At 36.6% G+C, this 13,719-nt stretch overlaps 1 protein-coding gene across 1 annotated transcript in view; it reads left to right on the plus strand.

Moving 5' to 3' along the window:
* Positions 1-13,719, plus strand: part of MALRD1 (MAM and LDL receptor class A domain containing 1) — a 649,080-nt gene that overhangs the window by 463,482 nt on the left and 171,879 nt on the right. The window contains exon 32 of the mRNA XM_006759937.1: positions 9,731-9,888. Coding sequence (XP_006760000.1) covers positions 9,731-9,888 — 158 coding nt within the window. The remainder of the gene's footprint in view (positions 1-9,730; positions 9,889-13,719) is intronic.

The raw sequence follows: 13,719 nt of genomic DNA on the forward strand, positions 1-13,719 counted from the left end.
CGAATAGGGAGAATCATTGATTGGTTGCCTCCTGCACACCCCTTACTGGGGATTGAGCCTGAAACCAAGGCATGTGCCTTGACCAGGAATCGAACTGTGACCTCCTGGTTTATAGGACAATGTTCAACTATTGAGCCACACCTGCCAGGCTCATTCTTATATCTTAAAATATCATTTCCCACATATTGTTTGTATCTTCTATCTCACTACACACAACTTCTTTGGTTCTCTACAGTCTGTCTTCTGCAAAAATATTATTTCATCAGCAAATAATTATTGGTCACCCACTGTCACTGGTTTAGACACTGTAGTGATACTTGTTTACCAAATATAGCCCCAACCCTCATGGAGCTTATAATTTAGCACCTTCCTGGACTTCAGTGATTTCATAATCATAATGACCTAATTCCTTTTATGATGCATTGGACACTATGAACTAATAACACCCTCCTGAAGTTTCCTCCTTTGTTTTCATCAGACTGTAATTTTTTTTCTAATGCTGTATTTCTTAATGCATTTTGTTTCTACTTCTAAAACCTAAATGTGAGCCTTACCAAATATTCTGATTTTACTTTTTCCCATCTTTTCCTGCACTTTTGCTTCTTCCAAGTTTTATTCTTCCGTTGCTCAAAAATTTGCTAATTCCTACATGTAACTAGTCCTTATTTCCACATTCTAGTCACATTTTCAAGTGCAAGCTGGGTAATTTCCAGTATCTCCTAGTTATATATCCAAGCTCAAACTTACCTTCCTTTCAGAAAGAGTCCTACTGTTTGCTACTGACATTATCATTGTTAACACTTAATTCTCACTCAATTTCAAATTCTATCAGCTCATCATTGTCAACTTACATGTTTTCCTTTTTCCCTTTTTTGCATTTCCAATTCTGTCATCTTAATTCACTCTTGGGCCATTGCAGATGTCAAAGAAACTCATATCCAATGCAAATATTCTCCTACATTAGGCCACTATTCACATCGACACAGGATTAATATTCCCTGAATTTGCTCCTCCAAATCATCAGAAGCTCCTCATTGCCCTTTAGTTTGGCACTAAAAGCTTCCTCAGTTCTTCTCCAAATTGCATTTCTGATTTTAGTTTTTATGTTATTCTGCTCCAAACACTGCATTCTTGCTCCTCAACTATGCTTTGGGTGTTACAAACTTCAACTTTTGGTCATATCATTGTTTTAGCATGACTTGTAGTTTTTGGTTGATGGTGGACACAATGCACTGGGTAAAGGAACTGCGGTAAACAGGCCTTTCATTTTTTATCTTGCCTGGAGTGAGGATGTGATTACTGTTTGCTGTGAGTGACAGAAGATAAAATTTCCTCCAGAAGCCTGTTTTTGTCTCCCTTGTTTTATTTTGGTTCCCCTGGAGACTTAATGTCTGAGGGATAAAGCTCTTCCCATCCCAGGCCCTTGCTGACGATCAGGAGCCTTACTGATGGGGTGGTAGGTGGGAAGGAGTTAGGTGGTAAAGTCAGGGAAGGGAAGCATTCTACAATCTTGTGATTTTAGCAAGCCTTTCGCTGTGACCTTCACTAGTGCTTCTCAGTTCTCCTGCCCCCTCACCCGAGAGAGGACATCACACCTGACAAGGAAACACAGGCACACTTCAGAGAGGCTACTTTCCCCTCCCCTGAAAACAGCAGAGAGGATTTTTCTCCAGTCTTCACTGGGAGAACTTGTTAGGGCTTCTGGAGGTAAAACTTCAAGGGTACCCCTAAGCCTTGTCCCCTGGAAGTCCCATGTCACTAGCTTTCCCACACTGAGCCTCCAGCTTGTTATTACAGCTGCCATGCTCCTCACCCAGTATGGGCTCCATTAGTGGTTCCTGCTCCCCAGGTCTGCTCCATTAAATTGCATCTGCCTACCTGTCTCTCCAGAGGTTGGGGGGTGGCAGTTTGCCCTGTGATCTCTACTCTAGTGTTTGATGGATCTAAGGAGAGTTTTTGAGTTTCAGGTAAACTTTTTTTAATTAAATATATTTTTATTGATTTCAGAGAATAAGGGAGAAGGGAGAGAGAGAGATAGAAACATTAATGATGAGAACCATTGATCAGCTGCCTCCTGCACGCCCCCTACTGGGGATCGAGCCCGCAACCTGGGCATGTACCCTTGACTGGAATCGAACCTGGGACCCTTTAGTCCACAGGCTGATGCTCTATCCACTGAGCCAAACCGGGTAGGGCTAGTTTAACTTTTTTGTTGTGAAGATGAGACTGATGCCTTCTAAGCTCCTTATATGCTGGACTAGAAACCAGATATCCTCCCACATTGTTATGTTTTTAGAAAGATCTTCGCCACTCTAAACTGATTTTTTTTTGCCTGCTACCATCTCCAATATTTCCTTCAATATACTGATATAATGACATGTATTTTATAAAATATTTCCTTAATCACCAAATTTAAACCATCTTTTATCTGCTAAATAGTATAGCAATTTAGGATCTATATCAGTATTTGGCATTATAGATTCACAATAATCCCAGTGAGGATATTATTATTATTATTATCATTAATTATTCCTTGTTTGATAGATGATGACTATGAGACATGGTGGGTATGTAATGATTTTCCCAAAATCAAAGGCAAGTATCAGTTTGACTTTCAACCCAGTGTGATCTCGAGCTTGTCTTCCCAATAGTACATATTGATGTCTTGAATCATTAGATTCTTTGGGTTATGTTTCATATTTTCCAAGCCATGGTTTGTTCAACTACCGAACATCCAAATGCAGCACATGAGGCCTTATATATGGCGGTAGTTAATCAATAACTGTGATTGATAGTCTTTTACTACTGCTAAATTAATATTTCTTGCCTATTCTCTAAATTTCCCAGGAGAATAGCTCTAATTTGCACCTGTATTAGAAGCACTTTACCTTTAGTGTATCATTTAAGTTTCAGCACAATCTCATGAGACTAAAGTACCTAGTATATTTATATCTTATTTCTTCTTAGTCCTAGAGAATTTAAATAGGTTGTCCAAAGTCACATACCTAGTAATTGGTAGAATCAAGATTTGAACTGAAACCCACAGCTCCAGTGGCTACAGGCCTAAGTAGTGGATGATCTGCCCCACAGTTTCTGCTTATTACACATTCATTAAAATAATCTGATAATAACTCTTTTATGTTTCAATGAAAACAAATATTGTCCTGCAATTTTCTTTCCATATTCTTTCAGCTTAAGTGGATCTCAAACCTAAACAAAGTCACTTACCTAAAGAAAAATTTATAACTTATTAGTTCTTTCTTCCTACATGTCTAGGAAATAAGTTTCCTTTTTAATCTCAATTTGGCAAATGCAATCAAGTTTCAGAGAGGCTATTAGGTCAATGCATGTTTCCAAAGGCGACTTAATAAGAAAGTTACACATTTCAAGTTCTCTGGGTTCTTTTAAGGTGAAAAATAAGAGATTCAGAATTCCATCCTTTTATCATTATAATGCAGTTGAGATATATTTGCTGCTGAGCAATTTGAAGCTTTCAAAATTAGATGAATCTACCCTGTGTTGGCGTGTCATAATTAAAAGCTTCATTTTTATATCAGATCCATCCATAGTGAGGGGGAAAATTAACAGTACCAAGTTTTAGAATAGTAAATAGTGTTAAGATGAGACATTTTGCTGAAAAGTGTTTAATTATTCTCAAAAGAGAATAATGCCTAAAAAATAAACTTTTGGAAAAGACAGAAGTAAAGAAATGCCTAACCCATTCATTATACAGCCATTCGAAAGGCAAACGAGAGTGACGTAAGGACAGACATTTCCATCAAATACCATGAAAAAATTTCATTTGACTTCAGAGGCACTCATTCTGTGGTTACTGTTTTGGCAGCTTTGAGGGAACTTTTGTTCTTTCTCTGAGCATGCTTCCCTGTTAGGCCTTTGCAGACACAAATAGCCACCACCTTGAAAATATGGGGAGGGGGAATGAAAGTGCCAAAAGAGATTGAAGGCTGACAGTCACTCACTATGCGCCCTTCCATTTTAGAGTGAGGGGCAGGCAGAGATTACAGAGGAGGTAGAGCCAACCTTATGCAAGTCTGACTCTGAAGCAGGAAGGATTTTGCTATTTTGAAAGAGAGGCATTGCACTGCATTCTGAAAAAAGCCATTAGGCAGCCTTATTTTATGAGCAAGGGGAAAAAAGACCCAAATTCCCTATAATTTCAAGCAAAGAGTGAATTCAGATCACTTGAAGTGGGAAATTGTATTTTAAGATTTGACCCCAGTGCATGTGAGTGGGAGCCACTGGAGCTGTGAAAATATGCTGTCTTTTAAAAGTTTTAACTGTCCTTTTAAAAAAGAAATGTCAAACTGCTTACCTGGTAGCATGATAACTCGAGGAAACATTTTCAAAAACTCAAGATTGTAGCTCACAACATCGAAAAGACAAATTGTGATCTTTCCTCTCTGGCAACACCGAAAGGACAGAGGGACCGTAGAGCATGGGAATGGGTTGGGTCTGTGTCTGTGTCTTGTAACAATGGTGATTTGAACACAATACACTCTGATGCTAAATTTACACTATTGGGCACTAAGTAGACCCAATTTTCTAAAATGTGTGCAATTCTTTAAATAGTTTTTAAAGTAAAAATGGAATATTAATGAGAAATGTCTATTCAGTGCCTGATTTTAACTGATACGTGAAATGTAAGATCTGTACTTTAAGAACATTAAAAACTTAGTTCTGGTTAGTGACTTATTTGGCTGGAACATTGTTCCATACACCAAAGTTGTAGGTTCGATTCTGGTCAGGGAACATTTACAAGTTGCAGTGGGATCCCCAGTTGGTGCACATAAGGGAGGCAACAAATTCACGTCTATCTCTCACATCAATGTTTCTCCCTCTCTCTCTCTTCTCCTTCCTCTCTCTCTCTTTAAAAAAACAAAAACATAAACATAAATGGAAACATATCCTCAGGTGAGAATTTAAAAAGAGAATATGAAAAAACTTATAAAACCTGTATAAACAAAACTAAAGTAGCATCTGAGCATGTACAGAAGAAAACAGAAGGCAGAGGTGAAGGCCTGAGGGTAAGGGGGCGGGATGGAGAGGGTCAATAGGGGAAAAAATCTTTTTTTGGATTTATCTTTATTGTAGAAAGTATTATAGATGTCTCCTTTTTTATTCCCATTGACCCCCTCCACTCTGCCTCCCCAGGACTTCACCACACTGACTGTGTCCATGGGCTATGTATATCTATAATAATAAAAGCATAATATGCTAATTAGATCAGACGACCTTCCAGATGAATCCATGGCAGCAGGGACTGAGGCCCTTGCACAAATTTTGTGCATCGAGCCTCTAGTCCTATATAATAAAGAGGTAATATGCAAATTGACCCCCCACTCCGTCATGCCATCACAAGATGGCTGCACGCACAGCAGAGGCGAGGTTCCTGTAATGAGCCATGACAAGCGATCAGCAGGGACATGAGGCTGTGCCCCTCCACCCAGTGGGGCTTTATGAGTGACCACAGGCCACAACCCCACCCCAGTGCTGGGCCAGGGGACCTGAGGCTGTGACCCCTGCCTGGCGGGGCTTGACAGGGGTGGGGCTGGCCGGGTCTGGATCTCACGCAGTTTTGAGATGCACGTGGGTGGGCAGGGACTTGTTTCTGGGTTCCATGGTGTGTCCCAGACTCTGACAGGAAAAAGATTTTCATATACATTTTACTAATTTTCTTTCATCTCTGACATTTCTATTATAGAGAAAGGGCAAATAGCAATATTAAAATATTTTCTGTAATTAATTCCCTTTTAATATGCACAAATTTCATGCACTGGCAACCAGTATGCATATAAGTTCCCCAGATCTGTAATACTTTCAACAATAAAGATAAATTTAAAAAAATACACTCAGACATATCTAATGAACGCCCACATTCCAGAGTACTACATCTAGTAGTATTTAATTAACATATGCTAGATTTTACAAAGTAATTGAATGCATCAGATCTAATATATGAGAGTTAACTAACTTTTAATTAGCCAGTAGAAAGCTTTAAAACAGTCCAAAATCAAACCAACAAAAAAAATGCCCACAAATGTTGTTGATCATTGCACAGAGTCACGCATAAATGAAGTGAACTGATTTAATGATTTACCATTGCATTCTAAATATGCTCTAGCAGTTGACACGTTTAAGCTATATTAACTGCTTTAAAAAATTATGAACTTTGTGTGGGATTTTATAGTGACCTTCTCCAAGGAATTTGCTAGATATATAAATAGGTAATTCTCAAAGAAGCAACTGAAAGTTTATAAATGTTTGAAAGTGGGTCTAGTCTGAACTTGCAAGATAAAGAATGAGTCTATTTCTGAAAATGTAATTTAATGTAAGGTTTTATAATCTTGAGATACATTACATAGTTCCTGGATAATTCATATAATTCTATTAATAATTTCAAGAGGCTAAGCAACTTTTCATCTTTACGGTTCTCAAGTAAAAATAAGTTATTGCAACAAGTCTTTTCTCCTTACAAAGCCAAATTTACATATGCTAGAATTCCACAATTAAAAATCCCCAAATACCAACTTTCCAATGGTCTATTCTAAATGGCCAGGCATGGTTTTGCATTCTTAAATTGTAAAGTAGATAAAATTTCACATTTGCATGCATTAACACATTACTCAGGGATTGACTTTCTGATTTTTGTGATCAGGCATAGGATTTTGTAAGACCAAAATTGAATATGCAAATTACAAGAGGTTAGGTGGGTAATATTTTGAAAACACACATAGAGTGCTCTAATAATTGGAATTGCTGGCTTTGATGTTGAACTCTACATCACATTGTTTGTCTTTTACTGAAGTAGATAAGCTTCAGTGAAATGATGGATTATTATTAGACCCAGTGAATTATAAATATTTTAATTTAATTTTATACTATAGTACTAAAATTCAAATATTAGTTTGTTCTACACCCCTTGTAATTATATCATATCTTTAATAAACTGTTTTTTTATAGTTACTATAATAAAAGTAAATACTGGGGAAAATAAATATGAAATGGGAAATTTGGAATAGGAAGTGAAGATGTTCAATCAAATTTCAAGATTTGAGAAACTGGTCAGTGTTTAATAGTCTCATCCCCCAGTATTATGGCTATTTGCATATGAAATAAATTTGACAACCAAGTGGACAGTCTGTAAGAAATGGGTAAGTTCCTAGAAGCATACAGTCTTTTATGACTGAGTCCAGAACAAACAACAAATCTGAATAGACAAATACCTACTCACTAAATAGAATCAGTAATAAAAAAGTATTTGCTTTAAAAACGAGAGCAATAAAAAAAACTTCCAACAAAAAAAGTTTTGTATCCAATGGCTTCACAGGTGAATTTTACCAAACATTCAAAGGAGAATTAACACTTATCATTCTCAAACTATTACAAAAATTTAGAGGGATGAAGGCTTCTAAACTCATTTACAAGGACAGCTTTACTGACTTCAAAACCAGATGAAGACATACAAAAAAGAAAATGATAAATCAATATTCCTGATTAACATAGATGTAAGAATATTCAACAAAATATTAGCAAATCTAACTTAGCAAAACATTACAAAGATCAAACACCATGACCAGGTGAGATTTAGTCCTGGGATACAAGATTAGTTCAATCCACAAATCAATGTGATAAATCACATAAACAAAAGGAAGAATAAAAATCATATGATCATCACAATAATCCATGAAAACACTTAAAATACAGTACATATTTATGATAAAAATGCCCAGCAAAGTAGGAATAGAAGAAACATACCTTAACATAATTAAGGCCATATATGACAAACACTTAGCTAGCGTCATAGTCAAAAGGGAAAACTAAGTGTTTTACTTAAAATCAGGAACAAGGCAGAGTTGTCCACTTTCACTGCTTTTATTCAGCATAATATTGTAAGTCCTAACCATAGTAACCAGGCAAGAGAAAAAAAAAAGTCATTTAAATTGGAATGGAAGAAAAAACTGTCATCATTTGCAGATGACATAATAATGTATGTAGATAATCCTAAAAATTCCACCTAAAAACTACTAGGACTAATAAGTAAATTCAATAAAAAAGGACATAAAATTAATATTCTGAATTCAGCTTCAGTTTTATACACCAATATCAAACTATCAGAAAGAGAAATTAAGGAAGCAATACCATTTACAATTGCATCAAAAAATACCTAGGAACAAATTTAGCCAAGGAGGTAAAAGACCTGTATTCAGAAAATTATAACACATTGAAGAAATAAATTGAAGATATAAATGAATGTAAGCATATACTCTGCTCATGAATAGGAATTATTACAGCAGCATTAAAATGTTTATAATACCCAAAGCAATCTACAGATTCAATATAATTTTTATTAAAATACCAATGTCATTTTTCACAAAACTGAAACAAATAATCCTAATATTTATATGGAACTACAAAAGACCCTGAGTAGCTAAAGCAGTGTTAAAAAACTTGGAGGTATCATGCTACTTAATATCAAACTATATTACAAGGCTATAGTAATAAAAACAGTATGGTACTGACATGAAAACAGACACTTAGATCAATGGAACAGAATAGAAAGCCCAGAAATTAACCCATGCCTTTATATTCAATTACTATTTGACAAAGGAGGCAAGAATATACAATGAGAAAAAGACAGTCTCTTCTATAAATGGTGTTGGGAAAGCTGGACGGATATATGCAAAAAAACAAACAAACAAAAAAAACAACAACAACAACAACAAAAAACTAGATCACCTTCTTATACCATACAAGAAAAAACTCAAAATGAATTAAAGACTGAAATATTAGACTCAAAATCATAATGACCTGAGATGAAAACATAGGCAGTACAATCTCATAGCAATATTTTTTTCTGATATATCCTCTAGGACAAGAGAAACAAAAGAAAAAATAAGCAAATGGAACTAAATTAAACTAAAAGTTTTGGCACAGCAAAGGAAACCATCAAGAAAATGGAAAAACAACCTATCACATGGTGGAAGATATTTGCCAATTATACATCCAATAAGGATTAATATTCAAAATTTATGAAGAACTCATACAACTTAACATTTAAAAAATACAATCAATCTAATTAAAAAATGAGCAAAGGACCTGAATAGATATTTCTCCAGACAGAACACACAAAATGCCAAAGGACATATGATGATGTATGCAGGGGAAATAAATCCAGCTGTGTTTAAATGGAGAGATCTTTCACATATTCATGCCATAATGCAATTGAGGAAAAGTCATTTATTGCTCAGAAAAAAATAATGTAGTGGCATTGAGAATTACATTTCACTTTGCTGTGATCACCACTCACTACTACTGTAGTTAGTGTGTGAATCAGAACAACTGAAAATGAGATACATCAATCAGCTCCCAATACCTGCTCAACATGCAGCTCACAAAATATTTTATTTACTTGAAACTGATGGACAGTTTAAGCAAATTGGGAAAAACGCAAATATTTTATCACTTTATGCAGAGTCACATCCCTGGGTGGATTTTGTGAATCACATAATCATAACTCTCTTTTTTGTTCAAAAAATTAAATGTTATTGATATATAACTCACAAAAAGTAAATGAATTGTGTTTAAATGCATGAGTGTGTGTGTATGTGTGTGTGTAGAAAAATGAAATGTGTACATGGTATAATTACATTCTGCCTCATGCTATAAAATATATCATTTCACTAAAATAGTTATATTTATCTATTTCAAGGTAGTGGACAACACTTCGTGTATGTCAACTCATCTGGTCCCAAAGAAGGATACATTGCAAGAATCACTACTTCCCAATACTTCCCGGCAAGCCTCGGAATGTGTACTGTTCGGTTCTGGTTCTACATGATCGATCCCAGCAGTATGGGAGTACTAAAGGTACAAAAGGAAGACAGAGACTTGTGTTTCACTAAAGTCTTTGTAGAATGTCTTTAAACATATTTCCTTTTTTATAATCTTGCTAGAGGCCTGATGCATGAATTCATGCACCAGTGGGGTCCCTCTGCCTGGCCTATGGGGTTGGGCCAAAACCAGCTCCCTGACATCCCCTGAGAGGTCCCAGGTTGCGAGAGGGCACAGGCCAGGCTGAGGGACCCCACTGGTGCATTATCAGGGCCGGGGAGGGACGTAGGAGGTTGGCCAGCTGGGCAGGGGCCGTGGGAGGACTCCAGGGTGTGTCCAGCCCATCTCGCTCAGTCCCTGATCAGCCAGACCCCAGCAGCAAGCTAACCTACTGGTGGGAGCATCTGCCCCCCCTGGTGGTCAGTGCACATCATAGCAAGCAGTTGAGCAGCCTTAGCATATCATTAGCATATTATGCTTTGATTGGTTGAACGGCCAACCAGATGACTAGACATAGCGTATTAGGCTTTTATTATATATGTTAAACTTTTTCTTTCTTATTATCTCTAATTTGGGCATATCAGTGTCATGTTTTACTACATTTTGGGGGCAGAGGTTTCTCAACAGATGTGTTGCATTTGTAAGAACTGTCTGCAGTTATGACATGGGGAAGTTTGGTGGGCAGATCGCTCTTTATCAGGGGTCTGAGAACTTAATATTTATACAAGCATTTTCTAAAGTAAATAAGACCAAAAGTCTAACTAATATTATCTGGAATTGTGGTGAGAAAGAACCTCTTATTTTTTAATATTAAAAAGTTTTTAAAGGAATAAAGTGAATAACAATGTGCATTGGTGGCATAGGTGTGGATAAATAAATATTCTTATTTGTTGCTATCAATATGAAATTATGAACAGTATTTTGGCATTTGAAAGCTTCATATTTTTATATTAATTATCAAAATATTTCACATCTAGAAATATAAGAAAACAAAGATAGACATGCATGATATTTTATTTATGAAGTTTTTTATCTTACTATTGTTTATAATAGTAACTATTTAAAACCAACTGAATGGCAAATGATAAGAATTGGTGAAATACAGTACATTCACTTTTATTATATAATATATAAAACTAATTATGTGAATGAATAATTAGTGATAAAGAAAAGTATTTATACTTCATTAATAACTAAAGCAGATATTAATAAAGATATATTCCAGAATGCCATTTAAAACATGTTTCTAATTTTGAGTGTATCAGTTTGTATAAATATATATATTTCTTAATCTATATAAATATCTACATTATTAAAAGAAATATATGCAAGCATACACAAAAATGGTTAATTATCTCTAGATGGACAAAATATTCTTTCATTATTTTTACTCATTCTTTTTATAATTTTCTGCATTAAATATGTAATACCTTTCTAATTAAAAAAATGTATATCTAGCCCTAGCTGGTTTGGCTCAATGGATAGAGTGTTAGCCTGCGGACTGAGGGGTCCCAGGTTCGATTCCGGCCAAGGGCACATGCCTGGGTTGCGGGCTCGATCCCCATTGGGGAGGCAGCCAATCAATGATTCTCTCTCATCATTAATGTTTCTCTCTCCCCCTCTCCTTTCCTCTCTAAAATCAATAAAATATATATTTTTAAAAATGTATATCTAAAGGGTGTTTAACATTGAAACATTGAGAGACACTGGTCTAGGATGTGCCATAACAGATGACTACTTGAGTTCATAAAGAGCAAATGTGGTCCTGGAGCACATGGCAGAGTATAATTGTGCTAATCTGAAACTACTTTCAGTGATTACATAAATCCTTTAGAAAGGGTATGGCAAGGAAACTACCTAAAGTGAGCTTTCTCGTAGAGGATTTATGAGGCAATGAAAATAGCACAGCCTTCCTAATAGAGATTTCCAATTGTAGACTGCGGTAGTGTGCTTTCTTGCCAGCACAAATTTTATGAAATTATATGAAGTACTGCATAATCTCTGCCCTTCTGTGCTCTGTTCTTTATCCCAGAGAACTACATTTCCCAAGCTCCTTTTCTCTGTGCTACCTGGATAAGTTTGACCAATGAAAGGCACTGGCCAAAGACATACAGGCAGGAAGAGGAGACAAGCCTTCCCCTTCTCTCTTTTTTGGCGACTTTCTAAAGGCATCTCATCTGTAACTCAGTTTCATCCAGATAGGCACTGGTTCCTTAGTTCTAACTCCCACCAAGTAAGCCAGCCAAATTCTAGCTTCTTCCAGCCACTCAATTTTGGTGACTACTTCCCTTTAATGCTCTAGTTTTAGGCATGGAAACATCTTCCTGTGCATACTAATCTATTGTCTCATAAATTACTTGGTGGTTTCTCATCTCTTCAATAAATTTTGTTACCAATTCCCCGTATTAAATTTTCTCTATTTTTGAAATATGTTAGAGTAGTTTATATTTTATAGCTTGTCCCTGTCTGATATTAGTGCCCACCCCAAAGAAAATACAAATCTTTTAAAGATATTAATTTGTAAAATAATGAAAAATTTTGAGTCAGCACCAGTCAGTTTAAATTTGTCCTGCTTACGTTAACTTATTAAAAACTACCCTCTAGTAGGGAAGACAGAAAACAAAAACACCCAAATATGAAAACTTCAATTTGTGATATAATACCCTGAAGCAAATAAAACAGATTTTGGTGATGAATAATTACTTAGGGTCTGCTGAGAGTGTTATTTTATACTGAATGGTGAGGAATCCCCTCTGAGAAAAATAATGTTTGAATTTATATTCAAAAAACAAGAAGGAGTCAGCCTTGTGACTATCTGGAGCCAGAATGTTCTAGGTGGAGGGAGCAAGTCAATGAAAAAGTGCAAAGGTGGAGGGAATGTGAGGGCCAGTATAGCTGGCACAAAATGAAAGGGGGGAGGATGGAGAGAGAGAGAGAGAGAGAGAGAGAGAGAGAGAGAGAGAGAGATCAACAGGCAGAGGCCAGCTTCTGTAGGGCCTTGTGACTGTGAGATTAGATTTTATTTAAGAGCCATGCAATGTCTTTGGGGAGTGTCTTGATCAGCTTGGACTGCTATAACAAATTACCATGGACTAGTAGCTTAAACAAAAGAAATTTACATCTCACAGTCCTGGGGGCTGAAAAATCCAAGATCAAGGTACCTGCCAATTCAGTTTCTGTTGTGCATCCTTTTCCTTATTTGCAGGTGGCTGCCTTCTCTCTGTGTGCTCACCTGGCAGAGAGATCATCTCTCTTGGGTCTCTTTTTATAACAACACGAATCCCATTCATAGGGTCTTCACCCTCATGACCTAATTACCTGTCAAAGGCCTCACCAAAAACTAAAGCATTGGGGATTAGGGCTTCACCATATGAAGTTGGCGAGTCAGATACAAACATCCAATCCATAGCAGAGAAGGTGAAATTGTGGAATAATATAAACTTATTTGAAAATTTAAAAGACTGTCCCACTACTATAGGAAAAGGAATGAGTGCTGGTGGGCAGGAGGAGGACAGAAGAGGAAGTGAAGCAAGGAAACAAGTTAGATATTTCTAGAAGTTTTGGCAGAGAAGTTAGGGCTTGGTCTAAAGTGGAGTATAAGGATAAACTGAAAAGCAATCTATACTAATAAAAGAGAAACATGGTAATTGGTGTACGACCACTACCCTTCCCATTGGCTAATCAGAGAGATATGCAAATTAACTGACAGCCAAGATGGTGGCCAGCAGCCAGGCAGCTTGAAAGTAACATGAGGCTTGCTTGCTTCAGTGATGGAGGAAACCAGCATTCCCCGCCTGCGGCTGCAGGCCTCTGAGCGAGCAGTTTAAGAAACTATGTAACGAATACCGCCGGACTTCAGCCAGCAGG

Source organism: Myotis davidii, unplaced genomic scaffold, assembly GCF_000327345.1.
Source record: "Myotis davidii unplaced genomic scaffold, ASM32734v1 scaffold376, whole genome shotgun sequence".
Lineage (NCBI taxonomy): Eukaryota > Metazoa > Chordata > Mammalia > Chiroptera > Vespertilionidae > Myotis > Myotis davidii.